Source organism: Eschscholzia californica, unplaced genomic scaffold (assembly GCF_041429995.1).
Source record: "Eschscholzia californica isolate CP2 unplaced genomic scaffold, dmEscCali1.0.p SCAF_2, whole genome shotgun sequence".
Taxonomy (NCBI): domain Eukaryota; kingdom Viridiplantae; phylum Streptophyta; class Magnoliopsida; order Ranunculales; family Papaveraceae; genus Eschscholzia; species Eschscholzia californica.
In genome coordinates, this window is record NW_028238309.1 from 20,463,527 (window position 1) to 20,485,855 (window position 22,329).

Here is a 22,329-nt window from a genome sequence, read left to right on the forward strand (position 1 = left end):
TTACTAAATCTTTCACATTATATTTTTTTTTATAGTGCTTCAATTATAATTTTATCGTCAAATAATTAAATTAAATAATTAATTTAATCAAATGATCTTGGAGTCTTCATAAAAAAAATATGAATTAGAGACCAAATAGATACTATTTAATAATTAAAATATATGGTGTCATAGTTTTATAACTTTATTGATAGTCTCCCTGACGGGCTTGAGGCCGGAGGAGTATTGCATAGAGGTGTGGGCATTAAATAGAGGGTTTTTAATTTAGGGGGAGGTCACCTTTGGGCATGTGGGGGGCACGCGCCCTATAGGCCCCTTGGTGGCCATGCCCCTGGGCACGAGTAACTCTGTAAATACTCAATTTGACTTCTCTTTTCAACATAAGTTTTTTGGACAACTTAAGTTAAAATTTTGAAAACAAAAGTTGAGTTGTTAGAGTCGTCTATGAGAATATACTAACTAGAAAGTTCGTTGAATTGTAGCGTTTCCTTCTATACGACGTGATTGTTGTATTGCGGGAGACAAATGTCTGTATAACCGTTAACACCATTGCGGGGAAAACCACTCGCCTCGATCAAATAAGATAATATTTTTTTTGATATCGATAAACTTTTTTTAAAGTGAATTTTTTATAAAGTGATATTAATTAATTGTCAAGAACTGATCCCGCAATCCAAAAATAACAATCTTAAGACAGTCATTATTTTAGATTCGAAAGTCTTGACTATTCTGGATGTCATATTAGGTCTAGTTTTTTTTAAGTAATCACCATTTTATTCATTAGAATTATTAATACTTACAAGACGATGATTAGTTGTATATCTCTCGTCCAAATGGATAGTAGTCATTGTTCTAACCTACCCGTTGTTTCAACAAAAACCTACCCGTTGTTTCAACAAAAAAAAAACTAACCTACCCATTCTATAATTTGTATCTTTCTATGAAGGAGAATCTTAGCGCTTCAAAATGTTTTTGTTTGTTCAGTATTTGTCCAATTGTATCCGTTGCGGTCCAGGGGTAGTCTGATTTCCTTCTATTCAGAACATCTACAATCTTCTTTGAATCGCCTTCCAGTATTACTTTGGTCATCCTCTATCCATTGAATTCTGCAAGAGCTGCTCTAGCTTTTCCTTCATCCACCGATCTAAGCCTCATTACATGTGTTTGTCCGGTAATACATTCACCTAAGGCATCAAATACTGTGAATCCTATGGCTGCCAAGTTTTTTACATTTATGAATAAAATGTCAAAGTTTATCTTAGTGTGATTTTCCGGGGGTGGCTTCCATTGGTTTAGCCCCTTGTGTTTTGTTATGAGTTGACGACTTTTTAGTTGAATAAGTTATATGAAAGCCATGATTCTCTGAAGGAGTGATGATATGTTCAGTTTCTGTCCTTGAAATATTATCCCGCAACGGCGCTTCCAAATAAACCATAAGTGTGATCGATATGATGTCTATGAAGTTTGGGTTGTTGTGATCTGAAGAAACTGGTTGCATCTGAATTGCTTGATGCCATTGTGCGAATGATATTATTGGTAGGGCCTCATACCTTATCGTGTAGGGTAAAGCAAACATTATACGATGTAATACCTGGCATTGGAACAACCAACAACATATGTGATCTTCATTCTTGGTCGTAAATGCATAGCGGACATTGAAGTTCCTCTTGATCAATATATTTACCTAACATTGTTCTGAGAGGTACTATATCTTGTGCCAACTTCCACATAAATAACTTAACTCTTGGATGTGTTTTGTATTTCCATATATTCTTCCAGATTCTTCCATCATTGTTGTTTGTTGTTCTATTTTGGCAAAGGTAGTTTGTACATGGAAGAAATGCTATATTGACTTGTCGATGTTCCTTCCCAGTGCAGCGTATCATTTACGCCTTTTAATGGAATGGTCAATATGCAGTTGATAATATTTGTGGAGAAGAGTTGAGAAAGTTGTGGTAAGTTCCATTGATTCTGATCCCCAATCAATTGGTGTACCCAACCCATTGTATATTTATTTCTTGCATTGGTTATCCCAGTTTGTTATACACTGGGATCCACTGATGTACTCATATGTTTATCTTTGTTCCATTGGAAATCCAACCTTCGCACGTACATATGTATACCTGTAAATATGTATGTATATATAATCTAGAGATATGAACGAAAAGGAGAACTAAAGGAGGATGAAGCCAAAGATTCTCCGCAGTAAACTGGATGCATCCGGTCTTTTTAGACTAGAAAATATAGCCCTAAGCAAAAATGGACTAGTATGAGTAACAAAGTTCTATTATCCATTTTAGGTAGAGAGGCTTGTCCGGATCGCTACTTCATTATCAGATGAAGTCAATTTTGGATATTTACAACAGGCTTGCCCAAGGAATGTGCACCCCTTCAACATCTAGCTCTTTGGATTGATAGCTTGTGGGTCAGGTTCATATCATTCATTGTTCCGGGATACAAATAAAATAAGTACTTTCCATGGACTTCAAGAATAAGTTTCTACGGCCTTTAGGTTGTCTCAAAGGAGGTTCATGATCTCATTTCATCGTCTTGATGTATCAATGCCATATTATGTAATAATATTTCATGGCAATAATGAGCTTATTCCATCCTCTGATGTATCAACGACGTGCAAAGTAATGAATGTAATGAACACTTAAAAAACAGGCAAGAGAGAGATGTCTGAACTCTGAATGGCAGGAAGAACTTACTCTGAATCTCTTAAAAGTTAAAACACATCGACTGTTTAATATAATTCGTAGTACTGACACTCTAACACAAGTACACAACTCTACCAACTCAACATAATGATCAATAAATTGTTCAAAATCGAGTAGATATAGGTACCTCGAACTGTATTTCTAGGCTTAAAGAAACAACATACCATACTTGAGCAGTATTTCAGTACAAAGAAACCAATATAGATTAATGGCCACTGCAACAGAAAGTGCAGAGATGACTTCCAAACTGAGAGATTATGTCCACAAGACCTCCATAACCTCCAACTGCTGTTACCTGAAGATATCGAGTAGCACATTTTTTGTATGAGAAAACAAAATCCTTAATCTACTCTCCTTTATATCTTACTGAACGCTAGTTATCAATAATTGAATTCTGTTACTAAGTTTTCGCTTAGTTCTTGGTTCTTACTAACAAACACGTAAAAACAGTAGTCACTATAAAGACTACTTATCTGCTATGTAAATTGGATACTCTTTCTAGTATATTTTGATATTTTCTATCGTGTCAGAAACAGATGACCCGCTTTTGGGATTTTATAGGGTGTCGAATTCTATACCTCGTACAAGTGAATTGATACCTGTATAGTTGCAGTATGTTTCATTGGTTGTCACTGTTTTCTTCGTGATAAATTGGCAAGTAATGACCATAGGGGGCCATAGCCATACTTTCAAACATGAATCAAATTGTTATTCTCACCATCAATAACTAAACTTAAGGCTAGTTAAGTTATGAAGTGAAGAAAAAATGGAGTGTAAGCGCTAATAGAATAAAACATGCAAGTAAAGTTCGATTTGTAGGAAATATATGGAAATAAATTAGTAATAATTTAGAGCCGATAAACTGAAGATGTGTAAAAAGAACATACTCCAGAAGGGTTTATAGAAACGGAAAACGCTGACTGAGGAGCACACTGTATCTGTGATAGAGTAATCCCATTCAAATCAAAACGAGTTAATACAGGCTCTGCTCCAACTGCTAAAATCTGAAATTAAGATGTAATCAATGTGAGTTCGGCAGAAGAGAAACTAAAAACAAGTACAAAAAATCAAACAATAAATTGGTTAGGCAAATAAGAATTATAAGAATATCCATGTTATTGGAGGAAGAAAACTTCCAATCAATCTATACAAAAAATCTTCCAATCAAGATCAGCAAACTCTAACTGAAAATACAAAAAGTCAATATCACGGCATGAATGAAGGTATTTCTAGTGTTGTAACTTGTAAGAACAATCACCTCATTAGTCAGCAGTTATAGAAGAAGACATGATTTCAATACTAGAAGAAACAAGTATTCAGTGAACTGGAGTTAATGACAAGCTTTAGAGTAAAATAAAATTGATATCAAACTCAGAAACGGATAAGAATCAAGATGTACTAGGCAAAATATGCTTACTGTAGTTTGATTTTACTTAGTAGTGACTGAAGGAGGGTAAAAGAAGACAAGCACAAAGTGTCCCAATTCATCCAGACTAGAAGACATACACACACCTCATAACTGTAACAATTTAGGACTTTCAATTTGGAGGAAATACAACTCCTTACTAACTAGTAGAAATGAATAATGATAACAAGATAACACGAAGTAAAGAAGAAACATGGAGAGTGAGTTACTTGATTGTCATCAAAAACTAAGTCTTGAGTAGGAGAGTGAGTTTCAGTCCTAGAAATGCACTCAAGAGCAGGAAGATTCCAGACTGAGAGGCATCTACCGTTTCCACAAGCCTGGAGATGGAAAATAGGTCAATTAGGTTATGGTATAAGCATAAACAACTTCAGAAGTAGATCAACAAGTGCCACCATTAGAAGTCCTCTCGCATTATGTGAATAGCTAGCTAAGGAAACCCTTAATAAAGGGGACTATACGTTAACAATGTAACATACATGGCAGCCACTTATTCCTTGCCAACTAGGAAATACCCACAATCTAGGGAAGCTAGTATGGTTGGGTTCAGCATCCAGCAACAAATAGATTGGCAGATGAAGAAATTATGAAATATGAGTACGATATGTGGCACATGGCAAAGCATCTGATAATTTTAAAGTTAATCCAACTAGATCTCTTGGCTATAAACAGAAAACAGGCTCTACATGAATTCAAACTCACTGAGCTGCTACGGTTTGTAATAAGCCAGCCTCGTGGCATACAATTCTCCCATATTTATAGCACAGATAAATCAGTATCTGACCCGCTTGACTGCCACATGTTAATAATATCAGGTGCTGTTTGTTTTTTTTTAGATCTGAATTTGAAATCTGAAATGATTGTATATGTAATTGAGTTGTTTTGCATGCTTTCATCTTAAGACCTTGTAAGAAGTCTCTAATATCCAATGTATATGTTTTAAGATTTCAAAACAAGTATGAATTTGAGAAGAAGACTTGTTTTAAGGTCTGAACTGATTACAGAAGTAAACACACGCAAGTACTCAAACTACACAAGTAAATTACACATTATTAATGTCAGATCTCAAATTCGGATTTAACAAAAACACAATCAGGCAATCAGCACCTCAATCTATGACAGAGGAAACAACTGAGGATTGAGATACATGCAAGCTGGACGAGATAAGCAGATCAAGATAATTAAATAAAATACGAACTATATAAGCTTATTTCCTAAACATGAGATACTTAAAAGTCAAAACCCAAAAATCCTAACAAGCTGCGCCAAATCCCTCTTATACCCACATACCTAATGGAGAAACATTAACTATGGCTTGTAGCTAGTAACTCTTAACCCCTATTGAATAGCCAATGCAATCTAAACACAGAGATTCATACCAGCCAGCTTTCACTTGCATCAAGCCCAATGCAACTAACCCATGGAGAACCCTCTTTTGACTTCGTATGCTTTTCTGAATCTATCACATGGATAGTTTCCCCGCTTCTGCAATCTATATTGCCACAGAAAAAGTGTGGTAAGTGCAATCGGAACTTTACTATGGCCATAACATTGGTATTATAGCAATCAAATATTAACAAGGATTAATATCCATTCACTGTAATATAGTTATATTGAACAAAAGAAAGAATTTATATTAATAATGGACTGTACGTATATGAACCACAAATGGCTTGGAAGACAAGACAAGGGTGAAACAATCATGAGATTGTATAGTTGTATTTTTTTCTTTACCTAAATCTCAAACAAACTAAAATTGATGTAGATAAATCCTGTACAGAATTAAAATTATCTATTCATATCATTTTTGTCTCGATAAATATTTTAGAAGAAACTAGAAAGAGCTCACCCCAGATTCGCATGGTCCCGTCTTCCGAACCAGTTATAACCTAATAACCAATAAAGTGACTAAATGAGCAATAGAAATCATATTACGATAGGATGCTATCCGGTAAAAAAAATTATCTAGGACAGGATATATTAACTTGCATGTCGCATGCTGTTTGACCCAAAAAGAAGATAAAGGATTACCTGATTGCTTGAGTTGCGTGCTACAATGCAATGCAAGTAGTCTTTGTGCCCCCTGAAAACCATTTTTATTTTGCTCGTTTCCTACAAGTAGAATATAACCATGCTGGCCTAAAAGAGATGCACAAACTTTCTCTAACAGAAATTGATAAAAACTTTTTCTATTTCCAACAATAGAGAGAGATTGCAAGCTGAACTGTGATTTCGTGAAGATAAGTCATGTCTTCACCTTCAAAATATACATACCACATCCCAACAGTACGCACAAGAATCACCAGCAGCTGAAAAAATGGATCCCCCCTGTTGGTGAGAAAATAACTTTTCAGTCTTAGCTGGAAAAGAAAAGAAAGGTGCTGACCTTAAAGATGTACATTACGTATAGCACTTAAAGTAATAGTACTGCAACCACCAGACCGGAGGAAAAAAACAATACAAGACTGTCTATACAAACAAACACAGAAGTTTGACAAACCTGGATATCAAGGGCAAGGCCATTGTTTTCCGGAATGGGAGAAAGAGAACCCCAGGGACCTCTAAAAGACAAAAGAAAAAGAAACCATGTAAGAACACAATCTGTAAAAGACTATCAACATAAAGAAAAGGTACACATGAGTGGATGACTTAATGGTCCTAAAAGAGTTGAAACATTAAGTATGAAATTTTACTGAAGTGCAGATAAGCAGGCCAACGTAGTAACTTGCCGAAACAAAACTCATAAACTTGATAAAAGATCTAACGTGTCAATCAAGTGAGTATTAAAAAAAAAGACAAAAAAAACACAAAATGATCAGTTAATTATCGAATCTTAAAACTCGAGAGCTACATAACTAAATTTAGGAAATCTTAATATGTTTCTAGAAATAGATTCCAAGAACAATTATTTTGTATAAAAAGAAGTCCTTTAATTTATACATAAAAACATAATTCTACAGAAATAAGTCATTCTTTCTCCTTTTTGTTGAGAGTAAACAAGGTGATGCTTCCATCTCATAGTTGCATGACAGTATATTTTTTCAGTAAAAATAATTTGTGCATGTACAACTTTTCTTTTGTCAACCAAGAAAATGTGGTGCCTCTACCACTATCTATAATATTCATTCAGTGTCCCAGCATGTAAATACACAAATAGTTTTAGAGAATATATTATTGAGGGGAGATTTGCTGTTTGGACTCCTTTTCCTATAATTGACTTGCACTTTGGACTCCTTTTTCCAGAGTTGCACTTTGGACTCCCTTTTTCAAAATAATAAGTTATATGTAACAGTTCCAAAATAATGACACAGTGAAAGTACTATTTTACCCTCGTTTTGGAAATTGAATCACAGACAAATCGTGGGTTTAGTTGAAGATGTATAATAGGGAGAAACCCATTTTCCAATTTAATCAATTTCTATAACAACTCATTGTATTGCAAGGATGGGTATGACGAATGAAAAACCCAGATCATATAGACTAGAAATTTTATCAAGCATCAGGTGTGAACCAGTTTGATGAAGAAATTTGGGTTTGGTTACTGGCTGGATTGACTCCGGTTTGGAAGACCCAGATGAAGATGGGTATGAAGATTGAAGAGCAGGTAAAGCTATTGGTGAAGAAAAGGAATGAAATGTTAGTGAGATGCCTTATTTTCCTGTTTTTAATAAGAGAAGAAGGAGCATCTCATGGCTTTTTATTTTCAGTCTTGCTTCAATAAATTCTGTTTTAGAAAGAGAAGTTGTCAATCTTAGAGAGAGAAAGAGTGTTTTCTATTCATTTCATTAGCTAGGTTGGGTAATGGAGCTCTTTATAGACAAGTTTAGAGAGAGAAGGAGTGTGATGTTGCTCAAAGTGAGGGGATGATGTTAATGGAACATGTAGAGGTATGATGGATTTAACCAAAAACAACCCCCTGAAATTCTTTTTCAAGTTTGAGTTTCAGAGGCATAGGGATACTACTAATAGAAACAATGGAGAATCTCTTAACTTATCTGAAAATGCCTTCACTAATAATACTAAGTATCAGTTAATGGCACAACAAAGATATTAACTCATACTATTATGAATGCCTTCATTATTATGAATTCAATTTTGATGAGAACAGAGATATTATTGTTTCTGATTAGTTCAATTCAGTTCAATTCATGGTGAAATTGAGGTTTATCAAAGAAATTTGAAGTTGTTGTTTCTGATTATCCAAAACAATATTATCCATGATAATTAGTCATCCTCCTGATTTTTGGTGATTGAGTTATATTGGATATTAGGGTTTGTGTGGTGTGTTTGTTAAATGGAGGAAGAAGATGAGTTAAATAAACTAGGGAGTCCAAACTGCAATATTGCTAATCTAAGGGTAAATTGGGCATTTTTGTAAGTATAACCTTAGAGACGGAATATTCCCGGATGATTCCGTCAAAAGGGAGTCCAAAGTGCAACTCTGGAAAAAGGGAGTCCAAACAGCAAGTCAATTATAGGAAAGGGGGTGCAAACAGCAAATCTCCCATTATTGAGATACCATTTGAACTTTGTTAGCCTGTTAGAGAGTGGGCTAATTATGTGACTCTTTAAGAGGAGTCAAATTGTCTTCTCGGTTTCAACATTTGTACCCTTCAGATAGACAGTGTAAAGTCTACCCTTACCTACAAAATCCAGAATCACCAGTTCTAGAAATGCTTTACTGGGGACTATAAGAAGCATATGTTCGGGAAAAAGGAAATGGAACTATGAATTACAAAAAAAAATATAAAGACTTCAGGAAAGATTTAGTTCTGAGTTACTCACTTATGCTGAGGGTTCACCAAGTCAATTATAGGCTTCAAACTGTTTTCTGCATAAGAAAAAAACATATGGTCAAAGAGACATGACAATATGACGTATGATCTCTTACCTGACACATGCCATTGAATGCATACAGCACATACAACAAACAACACAAGCATAAACGATATATATATATATATATAGATATATATTACTCTAGAAGGCAGAAATACAAGCAGAAGTTACAATATTGATCGTGACCAAAGTGTAAGTATAAACTTAAGTGGGAAAGAAATAAAATGGCATATAATTAATTAATTATACATCTTATCATCCTGTGATCTGCTAGAATTAAACACTGGAGTTGCTCACATACACGTAATATTTCAAGTAGAAGTTGAACCAACAGCCCGAACTATCAAAAATGGTTAAGAAGATGATAAAGGCAACAAGTTGGAGTCAAGAACTTAGTATAGAATGTAATAGAATAGTATTATTGAGTATTACTATTAAACAGCAATAGAACTGAAGTAGAACTTCTTTCTTTGAATCATCATTCAAAATGCATGAGCTAATTGCTAAAATAACGCAGTTTACCTTGACTAGGATTCTCCGTATTCAGGATTTCTCTCCATTTCCACCCGCGGATTCGACCGTCATCCCCACAGCTACATAAGTTTGTCGACCAGTTTACACAACAAATTGCACAGAACGAGTAACAATGTAACATATTGTTATAATTTACACAATAAATTGCAACAATAATCTACAACAAACTAATGACATAATCTTACTCATTGTCGTTACCTAGGGTATCATTTGTGTGATAAGTCAGATAAATAAAGTGAGAGAGTACCTCAGTAACAATGAATCTTCTCCATCACCAAAAAACTTAACATCATATGCAGGTCCGTTATGCCCTTGAAGGAAGCAAACAGGTTCAGCCACAGAAGAAGCAGTCAAAGGCCTCCATGAAAAATAAGAAATAATCACTACTAATTACTCATTAGCAAAAATAAATAAATAAATAAAACAATGACAAGAAAAAAATGAAACTTGACTAAATTTGACCTAATATTGCTTACATTTGATTCCTACTCTTACTGAACCATAGATGCTGTAAACACAAGAAATTAACTATGTCATTAAGGAAAATTAGATTAAGCATTCAGTTCAGTGACCTAAGATACATATATATATAGAGAGAGAGAGAGAGAGAGAGTGAGAGAGGTGCGAGAATACTGACGTATTTGGAGATACAAGAGGAAATTGAATAGGGGGCGACAGATCCATCGCTAGCGGCGACGACAATGAAATCAGGATTAGGGTTTTGGGAAGGAGCAAAAACAGTTCTAAAAACAGTACGAGACTGAATTTCTCTCTCCTTGAGAATGTTATTTCTGTATGAATCTTCGTCCCAATTCCTCGCATCTCTTCCCATCTCTGCCAAACTGAAATGAAAGAGTAGTGATAAATTTTGATTTCGTTGAAGCTCGTTGACAGGGAGGAGGGGGTATTGGCGGGAACGCTAAAAAAACCCTCGAGTACTGAAAGAGGGCTTTGATATGCTGTAAGAGGGGAATTTTTGAGGTTGACCCTGAGGCCAAAATATTTGGATGAAAAAATAGGGTTGGCAAAAGCAGGCTCCTCCATCCTGACCCCTACTCTTTTTTTTTTTTTTTGGAAATTGACTACGATGTACATAGCATTACAATGGCGTTTATACATAATGTGTTTCCTTTAAGTGATTAAGGTTCAATCTTCCCAGAAAATAAGATTTAAGTGTGTTTCCTTTTTGGAAGAAACGTTGTTGATACATAAAGTGTTTATTTTTTTGTTTAATAGGTTGATTTAATTGAAGAGAAAATGATACAAGGGTCCCCAAAGAGGAAACCACAAAAAAAGAGAAAAAATACAAAGAAAACATTAAATCATAGCAAAGCAATGAAAGACTCCCAGGAGACAACCGCGTCCATGAAAGAATAGGAATGCCCAGGGCATTTTTCTACTCCACAGATAAATGAGAGATTTTAGCCGTGAAGACAAGTGGGAGGTTGAAGGATATATATTCGTTCTGTCTGAAGGAGATGTTCTTCTGAAGGAGTGTCCTTCGACCAAGGTAACAATGCGATCAATTTGTCAACTAGGATAACGATGAACTAATCATGAAGATCATCTAATCCGGTTCAATTAGGGGTCGTAATGCTTTGCTAGAAGCCGTTTACGATCGTCAGATTACTTCGGTAATTCGCAACTAAAATAAACCGGATCCTACAACGGGTTACACATAAGAGGGGTAGCTTGATCGGAGAGATTTGACTAGTGGGAGCTAGGCTAAGGATGGATTAGATCCAACTAAATAAGTCAAAAATGTTCCAATAGAGATTCGGAACAAAGATAGAATGAACCAGGCTTAAGAAAGAAGTTTTGTTAAAGCCTCATGATTGGTCGGCCATGTTATGGCCGACCAATGCATGTGGGCCGGCCACAAGCAACGGAAACCCTAATTAGGGTTTAATCAAAATTAGGGAATCCCAATGAGATAAAAGGTTATCTCATGCTTATCTTTTCTGAGGGACTTTTAGGATTCCTTATTTGAGTAAGACCTTACTAAGGTAATGCCTATATAAGGATTATTGAGAATTCAGAAAAGGTGTGAAATTTTCTCTGAGATAATCAATTCTCTCACACATAAAAGAGATAAAAGAGAAAAGATAAAAGAGAAAAAGCTCACATTCTATCTATCTAGTCAAGAAGAAAGGTTTTTCTCAACCTTCCATTAAAGTCCTAGCAGTCATTAAGGAAGGGAAACCAAGTTAACCTATTCGGTGTCTCAAATAGAGGAGCGACAATTGGAGCTCTGGATCTTCACGCGCGATTAGAAAGGTTCGAGGGAAAAATTGCGATAAAAGTTAGTTTTTCCCGATTCTAGTTCTTAATAGTTCGTGCATATGATCCTGGATAACTAGTGTTAAACATTAGATGTTTGAGATTCCGCTTTCAACATTAGTTAGTGTATTAGATACACATAAAACCCAACAAAAGGAACCAAAGTGGACTATTTATAGTGGAAAAAGGAAGCCAAGGGACCTTTTCAAACAGATGAGGAGCCATTAAGGCGAGAACCGAACACGCCTCGGGAACACTTGAAGATATAATGACCAAGGGATACGCATAACTCGAGACTGATCAGATTCGAGGGAATATCAGCGGATTTCGAGGAGACGCGTCAACTCTCCCACTAACCGACACCACGTGCCCGCGCATGATGAAACAACTGCCGTGTGCAGTAACCCAAAAGATTAACGCCGGAAACGCGTGATCAGAGGATCAAATCTGTGACGTTACAGAATCAAGCATGGAATGCTTGGGGAGAAATCGAAACGTGTCTCGAGAAAACAAACCACGCGTCCACCAGCTCGGCACAAACCAGCTCAAGAATACGCAGCTCTGGAAAATCAAAAGAAATACCAAGCTTCACGGAACAGCTCTGGTCCAGGTAAAATTCTTTGACTTCAGGGTCTTCAATGTTTAAAAAACGTGAGTTACTTCTACTCCTCAGTCTCATTACTTTCGACTAAGGAGTGGCGGGACTCATGATGATGCACAAAATGTCCAGACGTTGACTAACGTCTGAAGAGTCAAGATCAGACTTGAAGTCCATTGGGTCAACCCGGCTAAAGGTAGCAGGACAGCTGAGCCCTTGATGGCCCATCGCATATTCCCCTAACTGGGAGGTCGGCCAGAGGAAACCAGCCCTGCAAAACGCCATTGGCATGAACAGATCAGCCCTGGGGTCCACAAAGGTTCGGTCAATGTCTTACACCCAGAATTGGGGAGGCAAGAGCGCCAAGCGACCACCAACTTAATCTCGAAACTTCTAGAGAGATCTCAGTCGGCTACATATCTCGAAGTGTTTAACTAAGTTTGGACTCCACGTATCTAAAGGAGGAAATTTCTCCATTAGAGTCTATCACTCCGGCAAGATATCTACGAAGAACCCTTGAACTTAGGAACTTCCACTTATCAAAGATCCAAGATAGACTTTAAGAGAAACCCTAGATACTCAAGAGAGGAAACTTCTTCCTTGGTTGGAGAGCAACCGCCTCACCATCACCACTAAACACAGTCGACCTAACATCGTCTATAAAAGACTCCCCACATCGTCCTTCACAGAACACGATCTCTTAACCCTAAAAGATCACAAGAAATTCAGAGTTCTCATAACTCGCCCCCAAAAGGATCAATCAATATTCATTCTTTTACTGCAAAGAGCACCCTGACTGGCTTGAGCGTCGGAGCGGTTTTCGAACCCTTTGCAGGTTTTCCCCCTTTGGGAACAGACGAACAGGAGCTGGAGCAAGGAGCGAGGAGCAGGAGCAAGGAGCGAGGATCAGGAGCAAGGAGGGAGGCTGGAATAAAAGAAGCAGAGCATGAAGCAGAGCTGGAAACAGGAAGACTCGAAGGAATCTATACTCTATTTAACATAATATCCAGACATAACGGAGGCTGTCATGCATCAACTCCCTTTTTCATGTTGATCTAACGGAAGGTCATTTTTTGACATCAGCAATACTCAACATGAAAAACTCAATTGACGCCTAGGATTACTTGAGTTTTAACAAAAAAACATTCTCTAATGCAACACTCAACTTGAATCTCAATATGATGTGGCAACAATAAATGTTGAGATACTAAAAAGAAAACTTAATGATTGAATTTTCTTTTGAGTATCTCAACATTTATTGTTGTGTCTCAATTGGTCCACAACACCATTTTATAGTATTAAAATAAAAAACAAGATTAAATGTAAAGTAAATGTTGAGTTTTTTAGTGTTGCATTGGGGAAGTGTTTTGGATCTCAATAGTGTCACCTAGGAAAGAGAATCTCAATTCATACTTCACTTTAGATTAGTTGAGTTTTTGTTTAGTGTTGCAATGGAGATGCTCTAAGCCCTGTATGATTAGAGTTGTTATTAGACCCATATTTTAGGTTTTAGACCTAAAATTTGGTCGCGACTTTGGAGAATAAAGAAAAATCTCTGGAAAACAAATTCTCTAGGGAATCCATGTTTTTTCGTAAAATCTCTAGAGAATATTTTTCTATGGGGAATACAAAATTTTTTTGCAATTTACAAAATTAACTTTAAGTAATTTTTTTTAATTGTAAGTTTTTCCCCCTCTTTCTTCTTCTCTAGAGAAAAACTCATCCATCTCATCTCTTCTGTAACTTCTAGACAAACTTTTTGTTCTTTCTTCTCCATCACTTCTCTTACTTATTTTCCCCAAATCTCCAACCCCTACTACCCTTATTTTTCTATCAGAAACAAAGTTAGAAAGATAAATAGGGAAAAAACATTCTAAACTCTAGAAATTATCAAACAAAAACTCTTGAAGCTCTTAATACATCTTCCATTAGACGTCCAAAACAAGTTTCTTCAGGGTAAACACATTCTAAACCCTAGAAATCATTAATCAGTTAATCTTGAGCCTAAAACATATTTTTCGTCACTTCTAAACATATTAGGTTCTTTTTCCATATTTTTAGAGTTTAATGATTAAAAGTGATTAGAAGAAAATGAAGCTATGGAGAAGAAGATGAAGAAAAGAAGAAACACGAGAGGTTTAGGATTTAGATCCCTAGAACGATTTTGTGTGAGTTTATAAAAGTTCCTTATAAATTCTTTTATGCGATCTTCTAAAAATTTAATATTTTTCAACTCTAAAATTGGAAGTCCTACAGCAACAAATAGAAATAAAAAAAAGTCAATCTAAGTTGACCAATTTTGTAGAGATTTTTCTTTATTCCCCGAACCCACAACCTAAATTTTCTTTCAAATATGGACTTTTCCTCCTATTGACTATTTTACGCGGGACTAAATGGTGATTAGTTTTGAGAAAATGGACTCTTTCGCCATGGACTATCTAAACAAGCAAAAACAAGGTGGACATATTCGACTTTCCGTGTATCCTACGCAGACGGTAAACCAAACGACGCAAAAAGAAGATGCTGTCGACTTCCTGAATCCGACCATACATATCCACTTTCGTTTTTCCCCCAAAGTCATCCGTCCGTTGATTCCAAAGTTAATTCTGGTTTTCCGTCTCATTGTTTATATTAACATCTCTCTCTCTCTAGCTTTCAAAAAAAAAACCCTAGATCGCCTCCTCCATCCATATCAGGTCACCCTCATTCACAGATCTACGCACAAGATGGAAACCTAAAATTCAATCCCCAAAACAACTCTCCTGAATTTATTATCTGATCAGCTAGGGTTTCCATCAAAGTCTTCGTGTTCCGATCTCAAAGTTTCTTCATATATAATCAGTAAGTATTTCTCCTTCTCAACACTACTACCATTTCTTTCCTTCCATATTTTCTATCTAATTGATTTGATTTTTAATATATTCATATTCATTGTTAATAGTAGTATTTTGTTGTTGATTTGAGTTCTTATTTGTTTAGATTGTAAGTTTTTTTTAGATCTGATTGTAAATTCCGTTTCGATTTTTGAGTTTAGATTTGTAAAGGGGAGCTTTATTATCTTCATTTAATCAATTATAACAATGGTGGGTAGCAATTCAACAAGTGGTTCTACTGAAGAAAACAATAAACCTAATACTGATTCAAACCCACCTTCTGAGAATGAAACATCAATTGAAACAATAGCTAGAAAAGTTCAAGATTCTCTTTCTCTAGGAAAGAAACATACTTTTTGGGAAACCCAACCTGTTGGACAATTTAAAGATCTAGGTGATAGTAGCTTAACTGAAGGTCCTATTGAACCACCAACACCTCTATCTGAAGTGAAACAAGAACCTTATAATCTACCCAATTTATATGAATGGACTACTTGTGATATTGATTCTGAAGAAACATGTGCAGAGGTTTATAATCTGTTAACAAACAATTATGTTGAAGATGATGAAAATATGTTTAGATTCAATTATTCGAAAGAGTTTCTTCGTTGGGCTCTTCGTCCACCTGGTTACTTTAAGAGTTGGCATATTGGTGTTCGTGTTAAAGTTTCAAAAAAGCTTGTTGCTTTCATTACTGGTGTGCCTGCTAAGATTCGAGTTCGTGATGAAGTTGTCACAATGGCAGAGATTAACTTTTTGTGTGTTCATAAGAAACTTAGATCTAAGAGACTTGCTCCTGTTATGATTAAGGAGGTTACTAGGAGGGTTCACTTGGAAAATATATGGCAAGCATCTTATACTGCTGGAGTTATTCTTCCAACACCGATATCAACTTGTCAATATTGGCACCGATCTTTGAACCCCAAGAAACTTATCGACGTGGGTTTCTCTAGATTGGGTGCAAGGATGACAATGAGCAGAACGATAAAACTTTATAAGTTACCCGAATCAACTGTCACTCCGGGTTTCAGGAAAATGGAGCTTTGTGATGTTCCTGCAGTTACCCGTTTGTTAAGAAACTACTTAAGCAACTTCATTGTTGCTCCTGATTTCAATGATGATGACGTTGAGCATTGGCTTCTCCCAACGGAGAATGTTGTGAATAGTTTCTTGGTTGAGAGCCCAGAGACACATGAGATTACTGATTTCTGCAGCTTTTATACCCTTCCATCATCTATCCTCGGCAATAAAAACTATTTGAATTTGAAGGCTGCTTATTCGTACTACAACGTTTCCACAAAGACCCCTCTGCTCCAGTTGATGAATGATGCTCTTATTGTCGCTAAACAGATGGATTTTGATGTCTTCAATGCATTAGATATAATGCAGAACGAATCTTTCCTCAAAGAATTGAAATTCGGACCAGGTGACGGGCAACTTCACTACTATCTCTACAATTATCGTGTAAAACGTGCCTTGAAACCATCTGAGCTTGGGCTTGTACTCTTGTAAGTTTGATCATTTGAACTTAACCCTTTATGGTGTTAATTTAGCTAGTTTTGATGAATGTGTTTTTGAATTAATCATGGGTTGTATCCAACTTTGAACAAAGAGATGTCTTCTTGGAGTTTTGTTGCTTTTACTTTGTTTTCTTCATGGTTGTGGCAGGAGACTGAATAAATTTTACTTTCGATTATTGAAGAACTTCCAATTTTGCAACTCTGGAGAACTTGTTAAATTGTTTGCTCTATATCTGTGCTTAGTTTACCATTTTATCCTGAAAGGAGTTGGTAGCAGTTATAGTCTAATATGGTCATATGGATATTTGAATCTTAGCCATTTATTGCTGGATCTTGGGCTTCATGGATATTCTGAAGTGCAAAATTTGATTCAGATATTGGTTTGTATTCATACTGTTATTTATTACTATTAATCTCAGAGGTTTGTATTCATACTGTTATTTATTACTATTAATCTCAGACTCGGAAGGCTCGCATATGACAATGTTTGAAGCATATATTAGGTGCATATGAAACAGAAACGCCTTTTTTTTTGTTGAACAGAAACACCCTTGAAAGTAAAATTTCCGAACGGAATAAGTAAAAGACAAACTCTTTTCAAGAGGGAGATGGTGATGTGAATAGCGGGGGAGTGTTTTTGAAGCCATAGCTACCAATGGAAGATGAAGGAGAACAAGAACCAAAAATGGAAATAAACGAAAACAGGAAAAAGAAGAGAAATCGTTCTCTTAGGAAGAAAACAACTCGATCATGAGAAGTTCAAGACATTCTCTTAGAAAGAAAACCATAGAAAATTGGAAGAAAACAACTCGATCATGAGAAGATCAAGACATTCTCTTAGAAAGAAAACCATAGAAAATTGGAAGAAAACAACTCGATCATGAGAAGATCAAGACATTCCCTTAGAAAGAAAACCATAGAAAATTGGAAGAAAACAACTTGATCATGAGAAGATCAAGACATTCTCTTAGAAAGAAAACCATAGAAAATTGGAAGAAAACAACTCGATCATGAGAAGATCAAGACATTCCCTTAGAAAGAAAACCATAGAAAATTGGAAGAAAACAACTCGATCATGAGAAGATCAAGACATTCTCTTAGAAAGAAACCATAGGAAATTTGAAGATATAAAGATAAAAAACAACAGTTGGTATGACCACATGAAGTTTAAATGTTTGAATTCAAGAATGTCTCAGATTTATTTGGCAACTATTACTTGGACACACGCTTTGGTGATTGGAGTTTCCAATGGTTTAAGTTCGAGAACAAACTCTTTTCAAGAGGGGCAAGATGATGTGAATCGTGGGTAACCCATCTGTTTTCAAGACACGGGAACTTCTATTTATTTATTTTACGAGGGTATAATCCGTGCCCGATAGACACGGACAGTTATATCAAATGCGTCACGTGAAGTTGACTTTAAGATAATTGTGCCTTAACTTAAAAATTTTATACAGACATACGAAAGATATAAGATCATTTCAAAGATCAATTAAAACTCAAATGTCAATTGAAATAAAATGAATAGCAAAACCCAAACACCTTGAAACTAAATCAAAGCCCTAAATCACCACTAATCGAATCCCTAAATCACCACTAATCGTCATCCTAAATGACATAAAAGAACATATACCTCTCACGCACCCTCACTTTGATTTTTATGATTCAGAGTCAACGGAAATTGCTATGATTTGTTTGATTTTTTTTATCTATGGTTTTGAATTGTTGGAACATTTGGAAACCATCAAGCCCAGAGCGAGTTGTTTCTTTTCTTCAATCTTCCTCTCTGAGTCTCCCTACAAATCTATATCAATTTCCTTTATGTTTGTAAATTAGGGATTACAATCAGTGAATCCATTTATGAGTACCACTAAGACCTTAAGGTTTGTGATCTAATTTTATGCATCTTGATGTGCTTCTTAAACTAAATATCAATGAATTTCTTCAGTACTACTTGCACAAACTGGCTCTTTTGAAAGTCTACCTCAATCTTAAACCGAAAGCTTGGAATTCAAAATCCTAGAAGATTCAAATATGAAATCACCATAATCTATATAACAAAACACAAAAGTTGTGACTAGGACAAGCTGAATAGGTCTAAAAAAGAGAAAATTTGCCAACTAGACTTGTAGATTATGTGAAATCTAATGGTGTCCCTACCGTCCCTCCAAACATTTTTGCCAACTCAGACTGGAAATTTTTTAAATCTAACGGTGTCCCTGCCGTTTATGCGAACGTTTCAACTACTTCAATCTAACTGCGTCTCTGCCTTCTCTCCAAACGTTTCATTTACGCTCTCATATTTCTATCTATCTCTCCACCCACTCTCTCTCTCTCTCTCTCTCTCTCTCTCTCTCTCTCTCTCTGTGTCTCCTGCAAATCAAACGGTTTATTCTTCAGCCACTTCCACAACCAAAATCATCTTATTAGGGTAAGGTTCATTCTTCCCTCACTTCCAAAACCAAATTCATTTTATTAGGGTTTGATTTTTCATTATAATCCTCAGCTAAATCAACAAAAGAAGATAAATCCAACTGAAGATAGTGAATTCAACCTATAATAAATCCAACTAAAGATATTGAATTCAACCTAGAAGTCCTGAACTGAAACCTAGCATTGATTTCTCTCCCTTCATCTCTTTCTCATCTTCTTCATTCACTTTATCTTGGCTTCTTCTTGGTCGGCATCAAGGTTCGTATTTTTCTTTTCCCTAAATGAATATCTATTTGAGTTTTGGGTTGATTATTGACAATTTATGTTTTTCACTTTAAAGATCTTAAACTTATTCATTTTCCTTTATTTGTTTCATTGATAGTTCTCCATTGTTGATCGACCAATTTAGTGAGTTTCACCTGTAGTTCAATTTATCAATGATTTAACTCAGACCTCTTCCCCTATCTCCCCCTTTTTATTATCTCCGCCTCCTTGCACCCGTGGAAATAGACCCATTTGATTTTGATTCTGAATCAGACACTAAACAAAAAATTACACCAGCAAGAAGGACTACTTCTGAACCTGCACTTTTAACACCAGATTTGAATTCCAACCCTTTCGACGACGATTGAAGAAAACCCTCTTCTTCCTCTTACGCATCTAACAAGGCGGGAAAATACAACTACCTGAATGACTTTCGTGACTAAGGTGGGTTAGAAAACCAGAGTGTGCAGGAACTAGAAAACTATGATGTTTACAAGGCTGAGGAAACTACCAAGTCGGTTAACAATTGCTTGAAGATTGCCAAGGATATTAGGGAAGATGCTACTAATACCTTGGTCACCTTGCACAAACAAGGTGAGCAAATCACAAGGACTCACATGATGGCTCAAGATATTGACCAGGATCTCAGTCGAGTAAGCCCTTCTTGATTTTTTCTTTCTCGTGTTTATTTCAATGAGTATATTCTTTAGGTTAGTATGGGTTATAGCTTATCAATCTGAATGGAGAAAGTGAATATTATAACTTGAATGAAATTTTTTATCTACTTATGTTGCCGATATCAACGATTCAACATTGTGTTTTTTACTTAGTAGTCAACCTAACCAGACAGATGTTATCAATCAGTATGAACTCTGATAGAGAGTTTTCGCTTGCATCAATCATTAGTAATTTAAGACATCAACCCTGAGTTTGTTCTTTCTAAAAATTCTTGAGTTGATCCATTTAGTGGTGTTTCCCCGACTGAGGAAAGGGAATAATATGTCTATAAATACATAGAAGATCCGCCTCTATATTTTTTAATCATCTTACCCGTATTTGAGTGGTCATTCTCTGTTGATCTGCTAGATTTTTCGGCATGGACTTTTAGTTGTAATCGTATTGGGTTGATATCAGGGTGAAAAGCTTCTAGGGAGTCTTGGTGGTATGTTCTCTCAAACATGGAACCCAAAGAAGACTCGTGCCATAACTGGACCTCTCATCACGGGCGGTCATGATCTAAAACAACGTGTTTTTGGTTTTCTTTTCTGAATTCATGTGTTTGTGTTTTATAGTGAGATTTGTCAGATAAATCATCAAAAACAAAGGCAAGTCACTTGGAGCAAAAGGAGAAGTTGGGTATAGCACCTGTTCCCAAGGGACCGGAGAACTCTCGTGCTTCTGAACCAACAGATGCAATCCAGAAGGTTGAGGTGTGTATCTGTTTCCTTTACAAATTACAACACATCACTTGCAATTTACAGCTCAAAAGTAGCCAGTCAGAGAGTCGTAGCTCTGAATCCAAGCCTAACCTGTTTCAACATAGTTTTGAAGGCTGATTAACCCCAAATCACGAACTTAACGTAACCTTGACAAGGAAAAATGTTCAAGTTGTGTGAGAAGGATTTTGGACAGCTCCATCTATTTCAACGAGAAAGAATTCAACCCATTCACTATTTTTGAACTTGAGTTCGAAATTGTAGAAGTAACATAGAATATGGGTTTTTGAATTCTACCTTAGGTCCTTAATGCAGATCAGTATTTACTAACACATAAATTCAATTAACACTATGAATGGTTTGGGCATTACTCCCTGACTCTGATTAGTTCAAGTCACAATGGCTTGCTCCTGTATATTTGAGTTATACTGTATATTTATTTGGGGTTTGTGTTATATCAGTTGGAGAAGGACAAACAAGACGATGCGCTTAATGACTCAAGCAACATTTTGGGTGATGTGAAGTCCATGGCTGTTGATATGGGAACCGAGCTTGAAAGGTTAGGAATTACCTCTTTTAACGAACTATCGAATTGAAACAGTAATCTTCCATAATCAATCAAAATCCACCACTAAGCTGTGACTAAGACAAGCTGATTAGGACTAATTGTGCTAACCAGTTCGCAGCCAATATGTTTTTATAGAATTGGATGGTTTTATGGAATTTGATAGAGTTAGTTGGAACTAAATTTCTCAAGAAATTAGATACACTTTACAAACACAACTGCATAAGTTATACTATGTAGTTCAAAATTTTATAATTACAATTTATTTTCCTGAATACAAGCTAATTTACTCCATGATGTTTTTGGTATTATAGATACCACCAAAATTGATATGTCTCATTCATCGAACTACATTAATTGTCAAAACATCAAGATAACAGTTAACAAGATCCCAGGGATAACAAAAATATGCCTACGTAATTTGCTATCCAAAATCTGTTGCAATTACATGTATGTCTATGTAAGACAATTGTTGAGGGTTTTCAATTTGTTTGATTTGATTCAGATCGAGGAGTTTTGACACAAACTAAAAGAAGAAGGGAAATTGGAGTCTTCACGCTAAAATAAGGTTTCTGCTAAGGGTTTATGTTTGGATAAAATATTATCACGGCCGGAAAATTGGTGAATCGGTTCTTAGGTTTCATTTTTGTTGGAAATTTTACCTTCAATTTGATTTTTTCCCTTTCTCTTGCATGTTTCCATAAAATCATTTAGACATTGAATATTTGATCTTTAACTTCATTGAAACAGATGTAAATAACACTGTAACAAATGTATATATTTAATTTCGTGGTACATTGATGATGATATTTGGAGCTAATCGACGCAGTTTAAAACAAAA

General features: G+C 35.8%; 3 protein-coding genes across 4 annotated transcripts; 2 read left to right on the plus strand and 1 right to left on the minus strand.

Moving 5' to 3' along the window:
* Positions 1–2,694: 2,694 nt before the first annotated feature.
* On the minus strand, positions 2,695–10,605 carry DWA1 (DWD (DDB1-binding WD40 protein) hypersensitive to ABA 1). Its single transcript, XM_086657764.1, has 13 exons — positions 10,157–10,605; positions 9,996–10,027; positions 9,767–9,877; positions 9,508–9,578; positions 8,932–8,977; positions 6,647–6,707; positions 6,421–6,474; positions 6,178–6,258; positions 5,996–6,035; positions 5,526–5,638; positions 4,356–4,466; positions 3,608–3,724; positions 2,695–3,015 (listed from the first exon to the last, which is right to left on the minus strand). Exons 1-13 carry the CDS (start codon positions 10,349–10,351, stop codon positions 2,926–2,928), a joined length of 1,122 nt encoding a protein of 373 aa, XP_086513890.1. The 5' UTR covers positions 10,352–10,605; the 3' UTR covers positions 2,695–2,925.
* Positions 10,606–14,837: 4,232 nt separating this feature from the next.
* Positions 14,838–16,989, plus strand: NMT1 (myristoyl-CoA:protein N-myristoyltransferase). Its single transcript, XM_086657757.1, has 2 exons — positions 14,838–15,238; positions 15,432–16,989. The coding sequence occupies exon 2, from the start codon at positions 15,478–15,480 to the stop codon at positions 16,780–16,782; it is 1,305 nt and encodes a 434-aa protein (XP_086513883.1). The 5' UTR covers positions 14,838–15,238; positions 15,432–15,477; the 3' UTR covers positions 16,783–16,989.
* Positions 16,990–19,020: 2,031 nt separating this feature from the next.
* On the plus strand, positions 19,021–22,329 carry LOC147556802 (putative SNAP25 homologous protein SNAP30). 2 transcript variants are annotated; one of them, XM_086657759.1, is made up of 7 exons: positions 19,023–19,221; positions 19,297–19,481; positions 19,606–20,140; positions 20,622–20,715; positions 20,793–20,917; positions 21,385–21,482; positions 21,994–22,329. In XM_086657759.1, the coding sequence occupies exons 3-7, from the start codon at positions 20,105–20,107 to the stop codon at positions 22,016–22,018; spliced, it is 378 nt and encodes a 125-aa protein (XP_086513885.1). In that variant the 5' UTR covers positions 19,023–19,221; positions 19,297–19,481; positions 19,606–20,104; the 3' UTR covers positions 22,019–22,329. The 2 variants fall into 2 exon arrangements, with proteins under 2 accessions (XP_086513884.1, XP_086513885.1); XM_086657758.1 differs by having other exon boundaries at positions 19,021–19,481.